The sequence below is a fragment of the Tamandua tetradactyla genome, chromosome 25 (genome assembly GCF_023851605.1).
Source record: "Tamandua tetradactyla isolate mTamTet1 chromosome 25, mTamTet1.pri, whole genome shotgun sequence".
In the NCBI taxonomy this organism is placed as follows: domain Eukaryota; kingdom Metazoa; phylum Chordata; class Mammalia; order Pilosa; family Myrmecophagidae; genus Tamandua; species Tamandua tetradactyla.
Genome location: NC_135351.1, coordinates 1,900,816 through 1,921,323, shown reverse-complemented (window position 1 = coordinate 1,921,323; position 20,508 = coordinate 1,900,816). Strand labels below are relative to the sequence as shown.

At 37.4% G+C, this 20,508-nt stretch overlaps 1 protein-coding gene across 6 annotated transcripts in view; it reads left to right on the top strand.

Annotated features, from left to right (window-relative positions):
* The window catches only part of EXOC2 (exocyst complex component 2), a 244,959-nt gene that overhangs the window by 51,871 nt on the left and 172,580 nt on the right, over positions 1–20,508 (top strand). For all 6 annotated transcript variants that reach the window (XM_077143499.1, XM_077143501.1, XM_077143502.1 and 3 more), the window contains 3 exons: positions 1,352–1,512; positions 15,616–15,792; positions 17,347–17,473. In XM_077143499.1, coding sequence (XP_076999614.1) covers positions 1,395–1,512; positions 15,616–15,792; positions 17,347–17,473 — 422 coding nt within the window. In that variant the 5' untranslated portion in view covers positions 1,352–1,394. The remainder of the gene's footprint in view (positions 1–1,351; positions 1,513–15,615; positions 15,793–17,346; positions 17,474–20,508) is intronic.

Genomic DNA, 20,508 nt, shown 5'->3' with positions numbered 1-20,508 from the left:
ACAAAGGGTACACAGATGAGCTCTTGAGTGCCTTGTGGAGGGGCCCAGGAAGGGCACAAGAGCTCCTCCAGTGGCTCCCCGAAGTTGAGCCTTCCTGGCCTACCCAGCAAATGCAACCCTTCAACCAACTGTCCCCCACAGTCCTCAGAAAGTACAGTATCCCCAGGTTTCCACTGCTACTGCCCCTATCCAGGGAGCACTGAAACAGTGGCTGTCCTCGGAGCCTGGATCCAGTGATCTGAATTTGCCAGTCAAAAACAATGATCAGTAATGGACCTTGCCTCACCCCTGATCTTGGGGAAGAGGATTTTTTATGTCTGTTTTTGTCACTAATGTGGTAGCCAGAGCCTGAGCCCCAGGGTGGCCTGCTGGGCTATGAGAGTAGGGCATGGGCACCTGTAGCCATAGCATGGAGAGAGCAGTATACTGCTTTTTACAGTAATTTTTCAGCCTCTTCTCCCACTCTTCCCTGATGTTGTTCAGTGTTCTTTTGATCGCTGGAATATTAAAATAGTTGTTTCAGCCAGTTCCTGCCTGTTTAATAGTTGTTTTGGTGAAGGACTGAGTCCTGGGGCTCCCTACTTTGCCACCTTCCTACAGTCCTCTCCACAACTTGATCTTAACAGTATTACCTTATGAAATAGATTCTGTTATTAGCCCCATTTATGCCTAGGAAAACCTAGATTTAGAACAGAATTAGTAAATTGCAGCACCAGGACTTGAACAGAGATCTCTCTGACCCCATAATCTGTCCATTTACCAATTATGCTGTGCTCAGTAGTTAGCAAATTCATGCTTCTGCCTATATGTCTATGTTCTAGGTTTGGTAAAAATTTCAGCGTACTTATTTGAGCGCATTATAAAAAAGTGTTGTTGAAATAAGCATAATAAAAAGTATTAGTATCATACTAAGTGAAATTCAGTATGTCTATGGGAATATAGATGTATGTGAATTTTTATGAATATCATTAATCAATCTTGGGAGTAAAACTTTAAAATGAACCGTATATAACAATAGCTACTCCAGTTCCTGGTACATATTTGAACTTCATCAGATGTAGGCTTGGAGTTAAATAGTGAGCTTAGGGTCCATTTGCCACTATTTTGAAAGTTCTTAGACCAAGGGCCTAGTTTTCCATTGTTCTGATACGTTTCTCACAGTACTAACTAGAGTGCCCTAAATGAACTTAATGTCCAGCAGATGTTGACTTATAGGCAACTTAGAGCTGTATGTTCAAGAATATTATATTTTGTTTCTGAATGCCTAGCAAGTATTCTGATATTTTTTTAGTCAATCCTTATCTCAGTTGGCACTAATGTATGTTTGATTGTTTTCTATTTGTTTTAACAGATTGCATATATAACCAGATCACCAGTTTGCTCCACCAAGCAATATGTCTCGATCACGACAACCCCCCCTCGTGACAGGTATCTCTCCCAACGAAGGAATACCATGGACAAAGGTCACCATTAGAGGAGAAAACCTGGGAACTGGCCCATCTGACCTCATAGGTACAGTGCATGACTGAACTTGTCTCCCTGTGGTAAACAAATTCATGTTGGGCAGTTGTGCCAAGATAATTTTGTAATAGTGGGGGTGACAGGAAAACACCATATGAATCAGTACAGAATTACCTGAATAAATTGTGGCAAGATGATTTCGTAATAGTGGGGACGACAGAAAAACACCATAGGATCAGTACAGCATTACCTGAATAAAAATGTAAAAATGTTTTTCTGATTTTTCTGTTAAAACCAATACTTTGTTAAATTGTGTGTATATGTATATATCACCTTCAAGTCCTCTATATGTCCTTCAGAAAGTTTCTAAGATTTGCCTCCATTTCCTCAGCTTTGCCTCCTGTTTAGGTTGCCAAAATAGCCTACTATCTCTTTTTGGTTTCCGTAGTTTTCCCTACTTTATAACAATTGTATGTAATGTGTGCAGTTGAATTATACCTCTTCTTTTCCTTACTGCTCTTCAGATAAAATCTGAACTCAGTCTTCTGTTAAAGTCAGTGTCACATGTCTCTTTATCCTCCCCATACCTAAGAGAGGCTCTTCACTGTCCCCAGGCACATATCCTGTTGGTTATATGCTCTGCCATATAGATGCTTCCAACTTCACAGATAACCTGAAGTTTTCTGCCCTGAGTTTAAATTCTCAAGCCTTCTCTGCCTGTCTTGTCTTGCCAGTACTTGACTCACAAACAAAACTCTCTTCAAACTAATTTCTGCCCATTTTGATCTATATATTTTTTATTTAGGTTGCCATAATACTTAGATATTTAGAAGAAGCTTAATTTTATTTTTACATTCACTTTTTTTTTTTTAATCTTTCCTAGCAGATTTTAAACTCAAGGACAGTCAGTGATAGAACATTATGCATCTAATTGGCACTGGATAAGTATTTGGTTTGTATAGTGTGATGTTCCCCCTTCATATATAAGGACCCCTTACTCTTGGCTTATTTTTTTTTATTTTCCTCTTTTCCTTCCTTCAGGTTTTTGAAATAGCAAGGATGGCTACTGTTTTTTTTTTAAACTTTTTTTATTGTATAGTATAACATATATACAAAGGAAAGAAATAAAAATGCAATGGTTTACAAAGCACTCTTCAACAAGTAGTTACAGGACAGATCTCAGAGTTTTTCATGGGCTTCCATACAGTCTTCTCAGATTTTTTCCTTCTAGCTGCTCCAGAATATAGGAGACTAGAAGGCTTAAATATTTTTTATCACTATAATCAACTTTTTTCTTTCTTTTTTTGTGAAAAATAACATATATACAAAGTAATAAATTTGAAAGCACAGTGCCACAATCGGTTATAGAGCATATTTCAGAGTTTGACATGGATTACAATTCTACAATTTTAGGTTTTTACTTCTAGTTGCGCTAAGATATTGGAGACTAAAAGAGATATCAGTTTAATGATTTAGCAGTCATATTCATTTGTTAAATCTTATCTTCTCTGTTTAACTCCACCACCACCTATGATCTTTCTATCCCTCTGTTTATGGGTGTTTGGGCTGTGGCCAGTCTAACTTCTTCATGTTGGAAGGGTCTGTCACTAATGTGGGGTAGGAAGATGGAGCTGTCTAATGTTCTGGAGAGGCTGGGCCTTCTAGGTTTCAGGACTTATCTGGTCCAGGGATCCATCTGGAGGTTGTAGGTTTCTGGAAGTTACACTAGTGCATGGAACCCTTGTGGAATCTTAGATAGTGCCCTAGGTATTCTTTACGATTGACTGGAGTGGCCCTGTTTGGGTTTGTCAGGTTATGATAGGTAGCAATGTTGAACTGAAACTTGCATAAGAGCAACCTTCAGAATTGCCTCTCGACTCTATTTCAAGTCTCTCTGCCACTTGAAAATAAAATTTTCTTTTTTTTAAAAATAAAAAATATTACTTATTTAAAGTAATAAAATACTTTAGTAGTTATATTTCTGTTCCCTCTTATGGTCAGGACGGAATTGTTGATCCCACAGTGCCGGGGTTGGAGTCATCCTTGGGAGTCATCTCCTATGTGGCCATAGAGACTTTCACCCCTGGCTGTCATGTCCCATGTAGGTTGGAGGACAATGATTTCACTTGCAGAGTTGGGCTTAGAGTAAGTGAGGTTACATCTGAACAACAAAAGAGGTCGTCTAGAAGTAACTCTCAGGCATACCTACAGGTAGGCTAAGCTTCTCTGCTACCTACATAAGCTTCAGAAGAGTAAGCCTTGAGGTCAAGTTCAGGGCCTATTGATTTGGGTCTACCTATAGTTGAACACAGTATCGGGATTTCCTGATGCTAAAGTTTAAAAGTTCCGTATTTTTTCTCCCATCCCTCAAGGGACTTTGCCAATACTTTTTGATGACCTGCTTGATATACTCTAGGATGTATGTAGGCATTACATTAAGCTATACAGGATTAATGGACCTCTTTCTTATTCTGTGCTCCCTGTGTTTCAGTTGTTCAGATGAGCTATACAGATAGGTTGAGTTAGATTATGTGCTACAGAAAATTTAGGTTCCAGACGAAATAAACCTTTTTTCTTTTGGCCTCAGGGTATGTGTGGTTCTAAAATACAGACCTTGTCTTCCTTATCCTTGTGTTCTGAATTACTTTAGCCCCAACCTGATTGGCTTCGTCCTTATCATAAATACCAGGTTATATATGTACATGTGTGTATATATACAAAACAGGCTCTCCAAATCCAGAAATAATAATTACCACTCTGGAATAAATGTGGCTGCTATAAAAGCTTATAATCTAGGCCCATGTTTTCTTGTAAGCATTTTCTAAATGAGACCGAACCACTGTTGTTCTTTTGTTTCTGGCTTATTTTGCCTCACCAAATGTCCCACGTGTTCACTCACATCACTGCTTCATCACTATTTAGTTCCTTTTTTGTAGCAGCACAACCTTTGTTCAAAAGTATATAACATCGTTCACCAGTCTACTCTTCAGTCAGTGCATCCTTCAGCCACGTGCATTCATCAGCTATCATGTATAGTGCCCAAAGTCCACTGTCCGTCAACACTCTCAATTTTAGATATTTTCATGCTCCCAAGAGAAAACCAATAAACACACCCTCACCAAATAAGAAATCTAAACTTCCTCTTAACTCTTGTCCCTCCTCCTGTTATTTACCTCTGCTCTTGCTGTGGTGGTGCTGATGTTTTTCTTTTAAAGCCCATGGCACGCAATGGCAGTTTTCCCCCTGTACCTTGGACGTAAGCACTCTTTGTATACAAATCATACCTATGAAGTAGTTCCTGCAAAAACTAAATTTATATTTCTAACATTAATTAGTGGGACACATAGGTGTATACAACCATTTCAGTCTTGTTCACCTTCAATTTGGTAGTATTACTTATAGACCCACTAGAGAACCACCTTCATTTCTATCTGTTCCCTTACGTTGGAGTTCAACCTCATTAGCTAACCTTTCACCCATCTCTAACTTCTGTGTATCTCTAAGTTCCCTATATTCTGTATTATAAGTCTCTGATTTTACCTTTACCATGTTCATAAAAATTAATCATACAGTATCTGTCCTTTTGTGTCTTGCTTATTTCATTCAGCATTATGTCCTCAAGGCTCATCCATCTTGTCATGTGCTTCAGGACATCATTTTGTCTAACTGTTGCATAATATTCCGTTGTGTGTATATACCACATTTTGTTAATCCTCTCGTCTGTTAATGGGCATTTGGTTTGTTCACCTTTTGGCAACTGTGAATAATGCTACTATGAACATTGGTGTACAGATGTCTGTGTTGTTGCTTTCAGCTCTTCTGGGTGTATACCAAGCAGTGCTATTACTGGGTCATAAGGCAGCTCGATGTTTAGATTCCTAAGGAATCTTGAAATTGTCTTCCTTAGTGGCTGCATCATTATACATTCCCATCAGCAGTGCATAAATGTCCAAATTTCTCCACATCCTCTCCAACATTTATAGTTTCCTGTTTGTTTAATAGCAGCCATTCTTACGGGTGTGAGGTGGTATCTCATTGTATTCTTGATCTGCATTTCCCTTATGGCCAATGAAAATGAGCATCTCTTCATGTGCTTTAGAGCCATCTGTATTTGCTCTTCAGAAAAATGCTTATTCATATCTTTAGCCCATTTTATACTTGGATTTTTTGTTCTTTTGCTGAGTTGTATGATTTCTTTGTGTATACAGGATATCAAACCCTTGTCCAATATATGATTTCCAAATACTTTCTCCCGCTGAGTTGGCTGCCTCTTCACTTTTTTTTTCTTTTTACATGGGCAGACACTGGGAATCAAACCCAGGTCTCTGGCATGGCAGGTGGGAACTCTGCCACTGAGTCCCCGTTGCCCACCCCTCTTCACCTTTTTGACAGTCTTTTGAGGTGCAGAAGCATTCAATTTTGAGAAGTTCCCATTTATCTATTTTTTCTTTTGTTGTTTGTGCTTTGGTGTAAAGTTTAGGAAGCTACCTCCTACTACTACTAGGTCTTAAGGTGTTTCCCTACATTTTCTTCTAGAAATTTTATGTTATATTTAGGTGTTTGATCTGTTTTTTTTTTTTTTTTTGCAGAGGTAGGCACTGGGAATTGAACCCAGGTCTCTGGCATGGCAGATAAGAATTCTGCTACTGAGCCACCATAGCACTACCCTGTTTGATCCATTTTGAGTTAATTTTTGTATATAGGGTGTAAGATAGGAGATCTCTTTCATTCTTTTGGCTATTGATATCCAGTCCTCCCATGCCCATTTATTAAAAAGACTGTTTTGTCCCAGTTCAGAGGATTTGGAGCCTTGTCAAAAATCAGTTGACCATAGATTTGGTGGTCTATTTCTGCAGTCTTGATTCAATTCCATTGGTCAGTGCTTCTGTCTTTGTGCCACTACCATGCTGTTTTGACCATTGTGCTTTATAATAGTTTTAAAGTCCAGGAGTGTTAATCCTCCCACTTTGTTCTTCTTTTTTAGAATACTATTAGCTATTCGGGGTCTTTTTCCCTTCCAGATGAATTTGGTAATTACCTTTTCCAAGTCTTCCAAGTAGGTTGTTGGAATTTTGATTGGTATTGTGTTGAATCTGTAGATTAATTTGGGTAGAATTAACATCTTAACTATACTTAGCCTTCCTATCCATGAGCAGTAAATGTCTTTCCACTTATTTAGATATTCTTTGACTTTTAACAGTGTTGTGTAGTTTTCTGTATATGAGTCCTTTGTGTCCCTAGTTAAGTTTATTCGTAAGTATTTGATTCTTTTAGTTGCTATTTTGAATTTTTTCCTTAACTCACTCCTCAGGTCATTGCTTATGTATAGAAACACTACTGATTTTATATCCCGCCACCTTAATTTTATATCCTACCACCTTGCTGAATTTATTAGCTCAAGTAACTTTGCTGTAAATTTCTCAGGATCTTCCAAGTATAGTATTATATGCAAATAATGCAAGTTTTACTTCTTCCTTTCCAATTTGGATGCTTTTTATTTCTTTGTCCTGCCTGATTGTTGTAGCTAGAACTTCTAGCAGAATGGTGAATAATAGTGGTGACAGTGGGCATCCTTGTCTTGTTCCTGATCTTAGGGGGAAGGCTTTCAGTCCCTCTCCATTGAGTACGATGCTGGCTATCGGGTTTTCATATATTCCCTTCATCATATTGAAGTAGTTACCTTTGATTCCTATCTTTTGGAGCGTTTTTATCAAAAAAGGAAGCTGAACTTCATTGAATGCTTTTTGAGCATCAATTGAGATGATCATGTGATTTTTCCCTTTCAGTTTGTTAAGGTGCTGTATTACATTAATTGATTTTCTTCTGTTGAACCGTCCTTGCATCTTGGTAAGAACCCCACTTGGTTGTGGTGTATAATTCTTTTAATATGTTGCTGGATTTGATTTGCTAATATTTTGTTGAGAAATTTTGCATTTATGTTCATATTAGGGAGATTGGCTGTAGATTTCCTTTCTTATGGCATCTTTACCTGGTTTTGCTATTAAAATGATATTAGATTCATAAAATGAGTTAGGTGGAGTTCCTTTTACCTCAGGTTTTTTGAAACGTTTGAGCAGGATTGGTGTTAGTTCTTTTTGGAATGTTTGATAAAATTCCCCTGTGAATAAATTTAGTTTGAAATGCCTAGTGATCAGTGAAAGGAAGGGATGAGGGGTATGGTATGTATAATTTTTTTTTTCCGTTTTCATTTTATTTCTTTTTCTGTTGTCTTTTATTTCTTTTTCTGAATTGATACAAATGTTCTAAGAAATGATCATGATGGTAAATATGCAACTATGTGATGATATTGTGAATTACTGATTATATATGTAGAATGGAATGATTATATATTGAAAATGTTTGTGTTAAAAAAAAAAAATTCCCCTGTGAAGCCATCTGGACCTGGGCTTTTCTTTGTAGGAAGATTTTTCATTACTGATTGAATCTCTTTACTTGTGATTGGGTTGTTGAGAACTTCTATTTCTTCCTGAGTCATTGTAGCTTGTTTGTGTGTTTTGAGGAATTTGTCCATTTCATCTAAGTTGTCTAGTTTGTTGGCATATAGTTGTTCATAGTATCCTCATGATTCTTTTTTTATTTCTTCAGGTTCTGTGGTTACATACCCCTTCTCTGTCTGATTTTGTTTATTTGCATCCTCTTTTTTTTTCTTTGTTGGTCTTACTAGTGGCCCATCAATTTTATTGATTTTCTCAAAGAAACAACTTTTGGTTTTATTGATTCTTTCTATTGTTCTCCCATTCATTTAATTGTGATTTAACCTTTGTTATTTCTTTTCTTCTATTTGCTTTGGGATTAGTTTTCTGTTTTTTCTCAAGCTCCTCTAGGTGAGCGTTAAGTCCTTGAGTTTCTCCCTTCCTTATTTTTTAATATACACATTTAGGACAATAAAATTCCCTCACAGTACAACCTTTGCCGTATCCCATAGTTCTGATAAGTTGTATTCTCATTTTCATTCGTCTCCTGATAGGTACTGATTTCTCTAGCAATTTCTTCTTTGACCAGCTGATTGTTTAAGAGTGTATTTTGTCACTGTATGTTTGCGAATGTTCTCGTTCTTTGGTGGTTATTGAGATCCAGCTTCAGTCCATTGTGATCAGAGAAAGTGCTTCAAATAATTTCAGTCTTTTAAAATTGATAACGACCTCTTTTGTGCCCCAGCATATGGTCTATCCTGGAGAATGTTCCATGAACACTAAAGAAGAATGTATATCCTTGTGTTTTGGGGTAGAATGACTGTTAGGTCTAATTCATTTAAGTTAACTTCTCTGTTTCCTTGTTGATATTCTGTCTGTTGTTCTGTCTATAGCGGAGACTGGTGTATTGAAGTCTCCTATTACTATTGTTGAAACATCTGTCGCTCCCTTCAGTTTTGCCAATGTCTGTCTCATGTACTTTGGAGTTCCTTGATTGGGAGCATAGGCATTTATGATTGTTATATCTTCTTGGTGATTTGACCCTTTAATTATTATATAGTGCTCTTTTTTGTCTTCTGTGGTGTCTTTACATTTAAATTCTATTTTGTCCAGTATTAGCATACCTACTCCTGCTTTCTTTTGGTTACAGCTTGTGTGGAACATCTTTTTCCATGCTTTCATTTTTGATCTATTTGTATACTTATGTCTAAGATGAGTCTCTTGTAAACAGCATATAGCTGGATTATATTTCTTAATCCATTCTGCTAATGTGTATCTTTTAATTGGTAAATTTAGTCCATTAACATTCAAAGTTGTTACTTAAAAGATGTTTCTTGAATCCACCATCTTATCTTTTTTATTTTATCTGTCAGATCTGTATATTCTTTTCCCTCTTTTTCTTTGTATTCTTTAAATTACCCTTAATGAGTATATATGTATATAGATTTGACTCTCCTGTCTTTTTCTTTCAGCTGGCAAAACTCCTTTTACTGTTTCTTGTAAGTCCAGTCTCTTGTTGACAAATTCTTTCAGGACTTGTTTGTCTGTGAAAACTTTAATCTCTACTTGGTTTTGAAGGACAATTTGGCTGGGTACAGAATTCTTGGCTGGAAGTCTTTCTCTTTCAAGATCTCAAGTATATCATACCCTGCCTTCTTACCTCCATGGTACTAGTTGAGTAGTCTGAACTCAGTCTTATGTGGTTTCCTTTGTATGTAGTAGATTGTTTTTCTCTCGCCACTTTCAGAGTTTTCTGCTTCTCTTCAACATTTGACAGACTGATTAGTATGTGTCTTGGTGAAGGCCTGTTTGGATTTATTCTGTTTGTAATTCATTGGGTTTCTTTGAGTTGTATATATTTGTCCTTTATAATTGTTTGGAAGTTTTCCCCCATTATATCCTCAAATACTCTTCCTAGCCCTTTTCTCCTCTCTTCTCCTTCTGGGACACCAATGATTCTTGTATTTGTGCACTTTGTTTTGTCTGTCATTTCCCTGAGATCCAATTCGAATTTTTCCATCTTTTTTTTAATTGTTATTGTTTTTAATTTATTTTTTTCAATCTTTTTTGCCATTTGTTGTTTTGAGTGTTTGAAATCAGTTATCCTGTCCTCTGTATTTCTTAGTCTTTCTTCTGTCTCTTCAAATCTGCTGTTGTGTGCCTCTAGTAATGTTTTTTTTTTTGGTTATCAGAGTCTTTAATCTCTGTGATATCTGCTGTTTTTCTATTTGTTGTTTCAAATTCCACTTTATGCTCTTCTACTGTTTTCTTGATCTCTTTTATGTCATTAGCCATCCCATTTAGTAGAATTAAAAGAACGTCTTTTACATTGTTCCAGTGTCTGTGTCTCTCTCTGTTGTTTTAATTTGGTTGTCAGGCTGTGCTGTATGTGTCTGTGTTGTGATATGCTTAGCGATCTTCTGCTTAGTGATATGATATGCTTAGTGATATGCTTGCTTTTGTTGCATGTAAACACCTTGATTGATTTATTTTAGGAGTGGATTTCCTTCAGTAGTCTATAGCCTTGTGTTTGCAGGGTGGATGTGTAGCAGGATGCAGGGTACGGGGCAGGGCACAGCAGTGTGCTGATGCATTGCAGTGCAGATATAAGCGCAGGTTGGGGATGTTATGCTGGTGCTTGTGAATGTGGGCGCCCAGTAGCCAGAGGATGTAGCTGTGCGATGCACAGGTCTGGGGGTCGTAACCCTGGTATATACTGGTCTAGGGCATGGGAACCGATATTGGGCAGAGCTATGGCAGCGGGTCGGCATTATACCTTCATTGGCTGGGGATGGTTGTGGCCCAGCTGCCCATCTTGGTGTTTTCTCTGAGCTGGGAAGCGTGACTGGGGGCTGAATACATGTTTGGGTCCAGGAGTGCTGTAAACTGGTGTTCCCAGGGCTGAAGGGCATAACTGGGTTCATGCGTATGCACAGTTCTAGGAGCGCCGTAAATTGATGTTCCCAGACCTGAGGGGTATGATTGGGGGCCAAATGCATGCACGGGTTTAGGAGTGCCGTAAAGTGATGCGTAGAGCTCAGGGGGTGTGATTGGGCCTGTGCGACACTAGGGGTGGGAGGTGGGTGTCGCCTGTGTGTGGAGATATGCACCTGCAGTCTTTACGTTATGTGCTGGCGGCAGTCTGCAGGGATCAGGGAGGGGGACGTAGTGCTCGGGACAGGTGCAGGAAAGGTGGTTGGGCTGCACTTTGTGGGGGGATGTGGGGCAGGTGAGCACGCTGGGGTTTGGTGGGGTGGGGGCGCTTGGAGTGAGGGGAGTGAGGGTATGATAGGGTTCAGGTGCGTGGGGTGTGGGGTGAGTCATGGGTCACAGGGCTGGGCTGATGCGGGTAGCGCGTCCAAGGAACATGGCTTGGCTTACTTCCTGGTCCCCATCACCTCGTCCGTGCAGTCTTGTGGGTTCCATGCTTCCATGTTAGGCTCCAGTTTTCTGCTTCTTGGTTCCATAGCTTTTGCAACCAGGGCCGCTCTATGTGCAGAAGGCTCTCCCAGGTCAGTTGTGCTGTTGAATCGCTGTCTCCTGTCGCCCTCCTGTCCCTTCTCTAACTTTTCCTTGCAGCAGGGCTTAACTCAGTGTACCCTATTCAGCCATCTTCCTGGAACTCAGGATGGCTGGTATTTACTGATATTTCTTTTCTCCTTTTATTTCTGGTCTTGGCTTTAGTTTTTGAGCATTCATGCTTGTTCACCCCAGCCTCTCTGAATTTCCCCTGGACCTAAAAAATAAAAAGCAACCTTTCTGGCCTGCCAAGTTTCAATCTCTAATTGTGGAGCCCAGCTTTTTTTATGTTAATGGAAATGGTTGTCAGATACAGCCAGGATAGAGATGAGAATTTAAATACAATTTTATTCTTCATTTACGATCATTTGCTGACAGACTGTGTGTTAGAGTATATAGATGCAGTTACATGAGGAAGGTAGAGATTCTCCTGTTTGCTGCTGAATATATTATTCTTACTTTTCACGCAAATCCACTCAGGATTCAGATATTATTTTGCCTCATTTCTTAATTTATAAGGGATTTATTGATAAAATACTGGAGATTATAAGTTGTAACTTGTTTTTCCTGCATTATCAGCTTGTGGCTGATAGATTTGTTTTTGGCCACTGAGAAACCCATTAAAGAGAGAAGCTGAATCGAAACTTAGCTCTATGTTTAGTAACCAAATTTTGCACTTCACAGCTAATTCTTTTTCCTAGTGTTATTCAATTAGGTCTCATTTTATATTACTTTCTGATTCTTCAGTAAATGTCAGTCAAATTTATTCTTATTAAGATTGTCTTATCCAACCCATGTTTTGGTTTTTGACATTGTTCAGTCCAAATGTTTCTTTATCCAGAGTAGAAAAATCCCTAAAATGCATGGAAACAATACTATATGGAAGGAAGTTTTATGTCCAGGATTTTAACTGGCAGTCACCATGAGCCCCAAACATGACAGTTAATAGTCTGTGTACATTTTAATCTTGCTTTAGCTTCAGGCAATGCTATTCTTACTTGACTGAGTATGTATTACTTTTATAAACCTTACTGGTTCAGTTTTCATCCTGTCTCATGTATTGCCAAGAAGCCATTTTTTAGAAAAGCAAACTTAACCTGTTAAATAATTTAAGTGTTTTTAACTCAGATGATATCTACACTAGCCAAGTAAAACACTATAAAAAGTACTTTACTTGGAATTCTACAAGTAACCAAAAAAAAGAACCTATTATATTTCATGAAACAGATTTCTTAGCCTTCTGAAACTTAGCAAAAATGTGCTTAAGGAATCAAGAAATAGGTTCTGTGACCTTTTTTTTTTTTTGATGACATTCAAAATGTCATCACCAAAATGATCTGCTTGAATCTATGTCTAAATTATTTGGTGAGTATTATTTTTGGAGTAAGAATGCTCATCAGATATTAAATCAGAGGTACCTTGATGTGACCAGATGAATAAACTGTTGTTCTGGAAGTGGTTTTATGCCAACCTCTGTCTTCATGGAGTCCTTCATGTTTGCTCAAACGAATGTGTTTTTAAGACTTTATGTTTGTGTGTCTGAAATTTGCTTCCATTCTTCAGTTTTAATCATATGGTAGTTCTCCAGCAGAGAACCACTGTTTGGAATGACTTTTTCTTTTATGATGACTAATTGTATATGTATTTTTTACGTGGGCATGCACCAGGAAACGAACCTGGGTCTGCAGCATGGCAGGTGAGAACTCTGCCACTGAGCCACTGTTGCCCGATACGAATTATATTTTTACGTTATACTCTATCACTTATTGTTGAGTTATGTTGCTTTCTGAAATGATTTACTATTTAAAATCTCATGAATCTGTACTATTATAAAATTCAAAAGTACTAAGTTGTGTATTGACCTGGAGTGATGTCAGTGTATATGATGTCAATGTATATAATCTACAAACAAATTACAATTTAAAGCATTTCCCATTTATCTTAAAAATGCTTAGACTGGTTTATATATACATAAAGATTGTTTGGACAAATAAGCGTTGAAGTATTTCGTATTGTTTGTTTAGAGATGAAAGTGACATTCTAGGTTGCTTTCAATCTCTTAAACTGTTATTTGTCAGGAAAATGATAGAAGACATTCCAACGTGGAAAAAATAGTTACTAATTATGAGTACAATTAAAATGTGTCTTTACACATTAAAAAATGCCAACAGGAAACTCAGTCCAAATGGAACATTTAAATACTGTGTTCTAGTTTGCTAGCTGCCGGAATGCAATATACCAGAAATGGAATGGCTTTTAAAAAGGGGAATTTAATAAGTTGCTAGTTTACAGTGCTAAGGCTGAGAAAATGTCCTCATTAAAACAAGTCTATAGATATGTCCAATCAAAGGCATCCATCCAGGGAAAGATACCTTGGTTCAAGAAGGTTGATGAAGTTCGGGGTTTCTCTCTCAAGTAACAAGGCACATGGCGAACACAGTCACAGTTTTTCTCTCATCTGGAAGGGCACATGGTGAACATGGTGTCATCTGCAAGTTTCTTCTCCTGGCTTCCTGTTTGATGAAGCTCCCCGGAAGGCATTTTCCTTCTTCATCTCCAAAGTGCTGGCTGATGGACTCTCTGCTTCATGGTGCTGCAGCATTCTCTGCTCTTTCTGAATCTCCTTCTTTCTCCAAAATGTTTCCTCTTTTATAGGACACCAGAAATTAATCAAGACCTGCCCACATGGGTGGGGATATGTCATCACCTAATCCAGTTTAACAACCACTCTTCTTTGGGTTACATCTCCAGGGAGATGATCTAATTACAGATTCAAACATACAATATTGAATAGGGAATATTCTGCCTTTACGAAATGGGATTTTGATTAAAACATGGCTTTTCTAGGGGACATACATGCTTTCAAACCAGCACATACTGTTATTAGAAAAGCAAAATTTCGTGCATGAACAAATAATAGATATTTTAGGTAAACCTCTAAAATTCATTATTTCAAGAAATACAAATATATCCTAAAAATATGTTTGTTCTTTTTGTTCCTGTATAACTAATGTAACATTATTACTACAGAGTGCTTTAAGTTATAACAACAGATGACTTGAATCCCTTTCCCCATTTTTTAAGCCAAATTTTGTGTTAATTGAACCATTCCAGTATCTGAAAAAAAAAATCCATCAACACTGGGGAACTTGAGTGCTGAGCAGAAGCTAAATAATGACAAAAAGAAAAGGTGAAGTGTCTGGGTGTGCCACCTACACTTTGGTTTATAGTTTCTGTAAATATTGATTGTATTAGTCTCTTTTCTATGGTTATGAAAATGCAAAGGGAATAGGTTAGAAGAATAACTGGGAGAGGATATGTTTGGGGTCATTGTGTGCTGCCCTAGGGACATGCCTGACTCACTGGGATCTGTCAGGCCCCCTTTTAGGGGCTCCACTGAGGGACACGTCAGAGTCTCTGTTTGACTGCTGTCTAAATTGTGATTTTCATTGTGTGGGGCAAGGTGGTGGCCGTGAGCAAGCAGACTCGATCCCTTTGGACAGCCGGTTCTCAGTAAGAGAAGTGTGTAGTAGGTGACAGCATTGAGAAGATAATACTAGGGCAGCATGGCCTATCTTGGTGTAAGTGGATAGTCAGATGTAAAAAAAAATGAGTTTGTGATCCAGCAATGCCTGAGGATATTCCGCTTGATTTACCAGGCTTCAGGTAAAGTTTAAAATATGTAAAGTACCACTTTAGTTCAGAGTTCTCTGGGGAGTGAGTTCTAAAACTGATTATCTTCATGCTATAATAATGTATAAACTTGGACACTGATAAAAGTACATGTAGATTATTTTCAGGAAGCTAGGTAAGTATAGAATGTTTTTAGGAAATGGTATATAAATTTATTAACACACTTAAATTTTAACTAAAAAGCCTAGACTTCTAATAGTAGCAATAATTTGCCTTCTGATACGTATGAGAGCAATTTAAGATTCTCAAAAATAGTCTGAGCCTTAAATACTAGATAAAAAGCAGATTAGAGAGACACAATAGAAACAGCAGTATATTTGCAAATAATGTTGCTTTTATTCAATAATAAAAATAGACAAGGAAATGTTAGTTCCAGATTCATTTCTCAGTTCATGAAAATGCCTGGTATTGCTGGCAGTAGACACATTTGCCTCTCATGTAGTAGACATGTTTAAATTCTTATCATTGTTCTTTCAAACTTCGTTAACCTGCACATTTTTATTTTCAGGTTTGGCAATATGTGGGCATAATTGCCTCCTGACTGCAGAATGGATGTCAGCAAGTAAAATTGTGTGTCGAGTAGGACAAGCCAAAAATGACAAAGGAGACATTATTGTCACAACCAAGTCAGGTGGCAGAGGAACTTCAACAGTCTCTTTCAAGCTACTCAAACCTGAAAAAATAGGTATCATTCTAATGACTTGATATATATGTATTTGTGTGTATGTGCTTTCTTATATTAGTAGTAGTTAAGGGTGTGAGGTGCCAGACTCTATGAATTCATGCATATATGTATAATATTCCTATTTTTGTATAACTTCTTAAAAAACTGAACTGTGAAAGAAAAGTAGGAACTTGTTATACAGTTTTCTGGAGGAACTTAATACATTTTGACAAAATCCAGCAACATCTTTTATCATGTTTTTCAGCAGATGAAGAAAATATATTTGAAAGTACTCTAAAGCACCCAGCATATAATAGCCTCAGTAAGGTTTATGGAACCAATCTAAAGTGGAGGGCCAGATACCAGCAGTTATCTGGACTCCGCCTAATCTCTGACAGAGCCTCCCATCAAGTTGTTACAGAACTGGGGTTGCTGACAGAATTTGTGGGTTCATAAAGGACACACAGCTAGAAGTTGCCTAGTGTTCCACTGCCTTCTTCCATGAAGCTATCCTTGCCTGCCCTGGGGAGAGGGCTCATGCCCTCCTCTTGCTCCCCTGCCCTTTGTTCCTGTGTCTGTGACATCCCAGTGTTGGGAGAGAACATCGGTGAGTTCTTCACTTTGTCGAATGACAGAGTACTGGGCCACATAAAGGTACTGTTTTTCAGAATTTATGCCTTGTTCACAGGGTCCACCCAGTCAGCTTTTCCTAAATAACCTAGTCGTTTCAGTTATACAAGCCATACATTCCTTGGGATATTTTTGACTGATTTCTTTATATAAAGAATTGGTGGGATAATTTGTTGAATTTATCAAGTTGATTTTAGCACAATGTAGAAACCACCTTCTATTTCTACCATCTAGAACATTTTCAACATTGATAATAGTGAAAAGAACGAGAAACAGCAAGGAGTATATTTTTTTTACAGAACTATTTGTGGAAAAATGTCAGTGTTCATATAAGAAGAGAAAAAGACATTCTTGAGAATTTTTAAGAACCATTTTAAAAGCCATTGGTTTCCATCTGCAAAGAAATATGTTCCTAGGTAACTGTTATCCAGAAAAAAAACTCAGAATATTAATTTAAAAATTATATATGCATAATGGTTTTCAGCAGTCATCTTAAATAAGAACTAAGTCTTCTTAGGGTGTCTTTAATGCAGGTTTTGCCTAGGTATTTCCCAGAAATTTTCCAAAAATCTGTACGATTTCAGAATGTTCTCTTTATATATAAACCTTCTGAATGTTTTTACTAATTTAATAAAATATTAAATAATGTATGAGTAATTGTCATATTCATTATTTGTAAAGTACATCATTTGTTTCAGCAGAACTTAGTGTTCTCTATTGAGTAATGTACAATGACACCATGACCGAGAAGTGTTACTTTAGCCTTTTTGTAGAGTCTCAGTATTTTTTTTTTTTAAATCTGGGTTGTCATGGCCTCTCTTCAAAAAGTATTTTAGTGTGCATTTTGCATTAGGTCTTTAAAAAAATTAAAGTAATAGGGCAATACTTAGAAGATGTTTGGGAGAGTCTTTGTTTTATCAAGCTTGTGCTTCTCATTTTTGGTAGGTATCTTGGATCAGTCTGCTGTTTGGGTTGATGAAATGAATTATTATGATATGCGTACTGACAGGAATAAAGGCATTCCTCCCTTGTCCCTACGTCCTGCTAATCCACTTGGCATTGAGATTGAAAAGTGAGTACCATCTTAACTTCAGTTTTATTTTTCAGTGGCTTAAAAGTCTAACGTACTTACAGTAAGGGAGTAAAACTTCAGAAACATCCAAAGATCCTAACTGAAGACACCTCAGTTATTTGGAGAGAAGTGTTTATGAAACCTAGTCAGCTTTGCTATGGATGAACATTTCAGTTACTTAAAATTTTTGGTAAAAACTACTTACTTACATCTTTGGTTTTTTGAATTTGCATTTGTAAAAAAGAAAAGTATTTTGAAATTTAATAACTAACAGTTTTAATGATATGAGCACTAATATGTTCTCTGGAGTTGGTAGATTTAAATATTTAGAAGGTACTTGAACTCAATAGAGGCTTTACTCTCTGTCTGCTTGATTTTTCTAGAAATACTTTAGGGTAATTAGGTCCAATTTGATCTTTAATTTTATTTATAACCCTTTCCTATAATTCTTACTTAATCCAGACTTAATTAACTTTAATCACCAGAATTGTGCCAAATAAATACTTTTTGAAGACATCTTACAACTGTATCTAGAGTTTTCTTTTCTTAATCCCTAGTACAGAGTTTTTAGTAACTTTTATAATTTGTATCTTTATCCTTATATTTTACTTAAATAATTCATCCAACTTGTTAATTATATCTAATTTATATTCTGGCCTTCGTGATTCTTCTTATGGAGTTATATACCGAGTGTTGCTCCATGACACTTAATACAGGTGTTATATTTTGCTAAAGCTGCTGAAATGCAGTATACCATAATGGACTGGCTTTTACAATAGGGGTTTATTAGTTTACCAGCTTAGAGTTCCAGAAATGTCCAAATCTAGGCATCCAAGACTCCTCTGTTAATATGGTAAGGCACATGGTGGCATCGGCTGGTCTCTCTTTCAGGTTTTGTTGCTTCCAGCTTCCAGCTTCTTGCTTCTTGGCTATTGCTTTGAGGTTCTGTGTCTTTTTGTTTTCATTCTCTTATTAAAGAACTCCAGTAAGAGGATTAAGACTCGCCCTGAATGATTTTGGTCACATCTTTAATTAAAACCCTACTCACCAAAGATGATCCTACTTAAAATAGGTCCATGCCCGTAGGAATGGATTACATTTTTTTAAAAAGTATGTATATATTTATTCCAGATTTACTTAGTCTGCATACTTTTTTTTTCTTGGTTCCCAAGTTGTATTCCAGGAATGGATTAATTTTAAGAACATAATTTCCTGGGGTTCACAAAACTTCCAAACTTACACAATAGATAACAAATTAGTCAGTCAAATCCTCTAACTGTAGCTATATTTTAGGTTTTCCTAGGAATGGAGAAAATTCTCTGCTAGTCTTTATGTATTTAACTTTCAAGCCTACACTTTACCATTACCTTAGTAATTCAAATAGCAAGTTTCTTTTTCACCTCCTGAGGTTTACTTCTGGTTGAGAGGGAATGAGTGTTTGTCTTGGGAAGTATTCAGGTGTTGAAATGTCATGGGGGTTTAGCAGCTTTCAGTGAGACTGGACTGTCCTAGGTAACATCTCTGAAGCACTTTGGAAATATGGGTCCTTCTTGAATTGTTCTAAGAATTTCTGAGCCCTCTAAATTTAAAATTTAGGGGTCAGGAAAGTCCAGAAAAGAATGATAATTGCTAGGTGTTCATTTGAGCACAACTTCATGCATGAATGGACTTTGTGGTCTGTAGTAAATCCTCTGATGGTCTTCTGGCATGCTCCTGAAACCCAGGTTCTTTCCAAGGCTTTTTCCATGGGAGAAGTTCAGAGGAGGAGCTCCCTCTTGATTATTCTTTCTTAACCAAGATATAGTTTGTATGTGGGCACAATGAGTGTAGGGACATTGTATGAATTGTGTATGAGTCTTAGACAAAGCCCCCAAAATTAGGACTCACAATTGGATGTTTAAGACTTCATTGTTGATTTTTGACCCATCCCCTGTTTGATCTCTCTACGTTACTCATGTCCTCTCGCTCTTTGTCTTTAGTCTTCTGTTATTGTTGCTACCCACGAAAGGTTTTGGCTTGAGCTGTCTTTAACAGATGTGTTCTTAATAGGATAATCCTTTGATAATGTTGGTAATGGCAGCCAAGAGTAATGGCACTAAAAGTCCTCAGCCTTTTCTCTTTTCTCTCCTCTCCTCTCTTCTCTGAGGAGTAGTCTGATTTGAAGCGGAACCAAACTCCTTCAGTTTTAATCATGACTCTACCACTTACGTGCAGTATGACTTTGAGCAGGTTTCTTCTCTTTGCCTGGGTTTCCACAGATGCGAAATGGGGCTGTTGTGAGGACTCTGTGAGTGAATGCATGTAAATACTAGAACAGTGTCTGGCTCATAGGAAGTGCTGAATCAGTGTCAGTCAGTAGTATCATGACTCTTTGCCCTTCTTGGCTAGATAACATTTGTTGGTCTGCGACTTCAGGAAAAAAGTACCCTTATAGATTTCACGATAGTAAATTGCATTAAAATGTAAAATGGTATTATGTGCATTAATTCTAGAGGTGCTTAAGTAGGAAGAAAATTAACAAATAATATTTATTTCTAGCTTTTACTTTGTTTTGGTGATGTGCACTCAAGCCATGAGGTACTGTGAAGTATTAAGGGACAGTTTTTGTAAAGGGAGAAAATCAGGACTCTCATGCATATATACAATGCACACTTGTCAGAGCTTTTATTTAATTCATTAATCAGTAAGGTAAGATGTTAAAACCAGTTCAAGGAAAGGAGGATGTTAAAACCAGTTCAAAGAACTATCCAGAGGATAGATGTATACAGGCAATGAGGAATGCCAGAACATTTCGCTGCACTGAGACCAGTCAGATCTTCTCTTCACAGGCATCTCTGAACAGAAATCCCTTTCCTTTTCATCACCCATCACAGGCTGACTTCTCTCTCTATTATAGAGCTGCAAAACAGAGACAGAGAAAGACATGGATCGCCATAGAGTAAGATAACACTAGAAGGACCCGCCAGGGGTAAACAGGAATGCTTAGTAGTACCTTGAAAGGACATCCAGTTATCTTTTTGTCCGTTTTAAAGTCT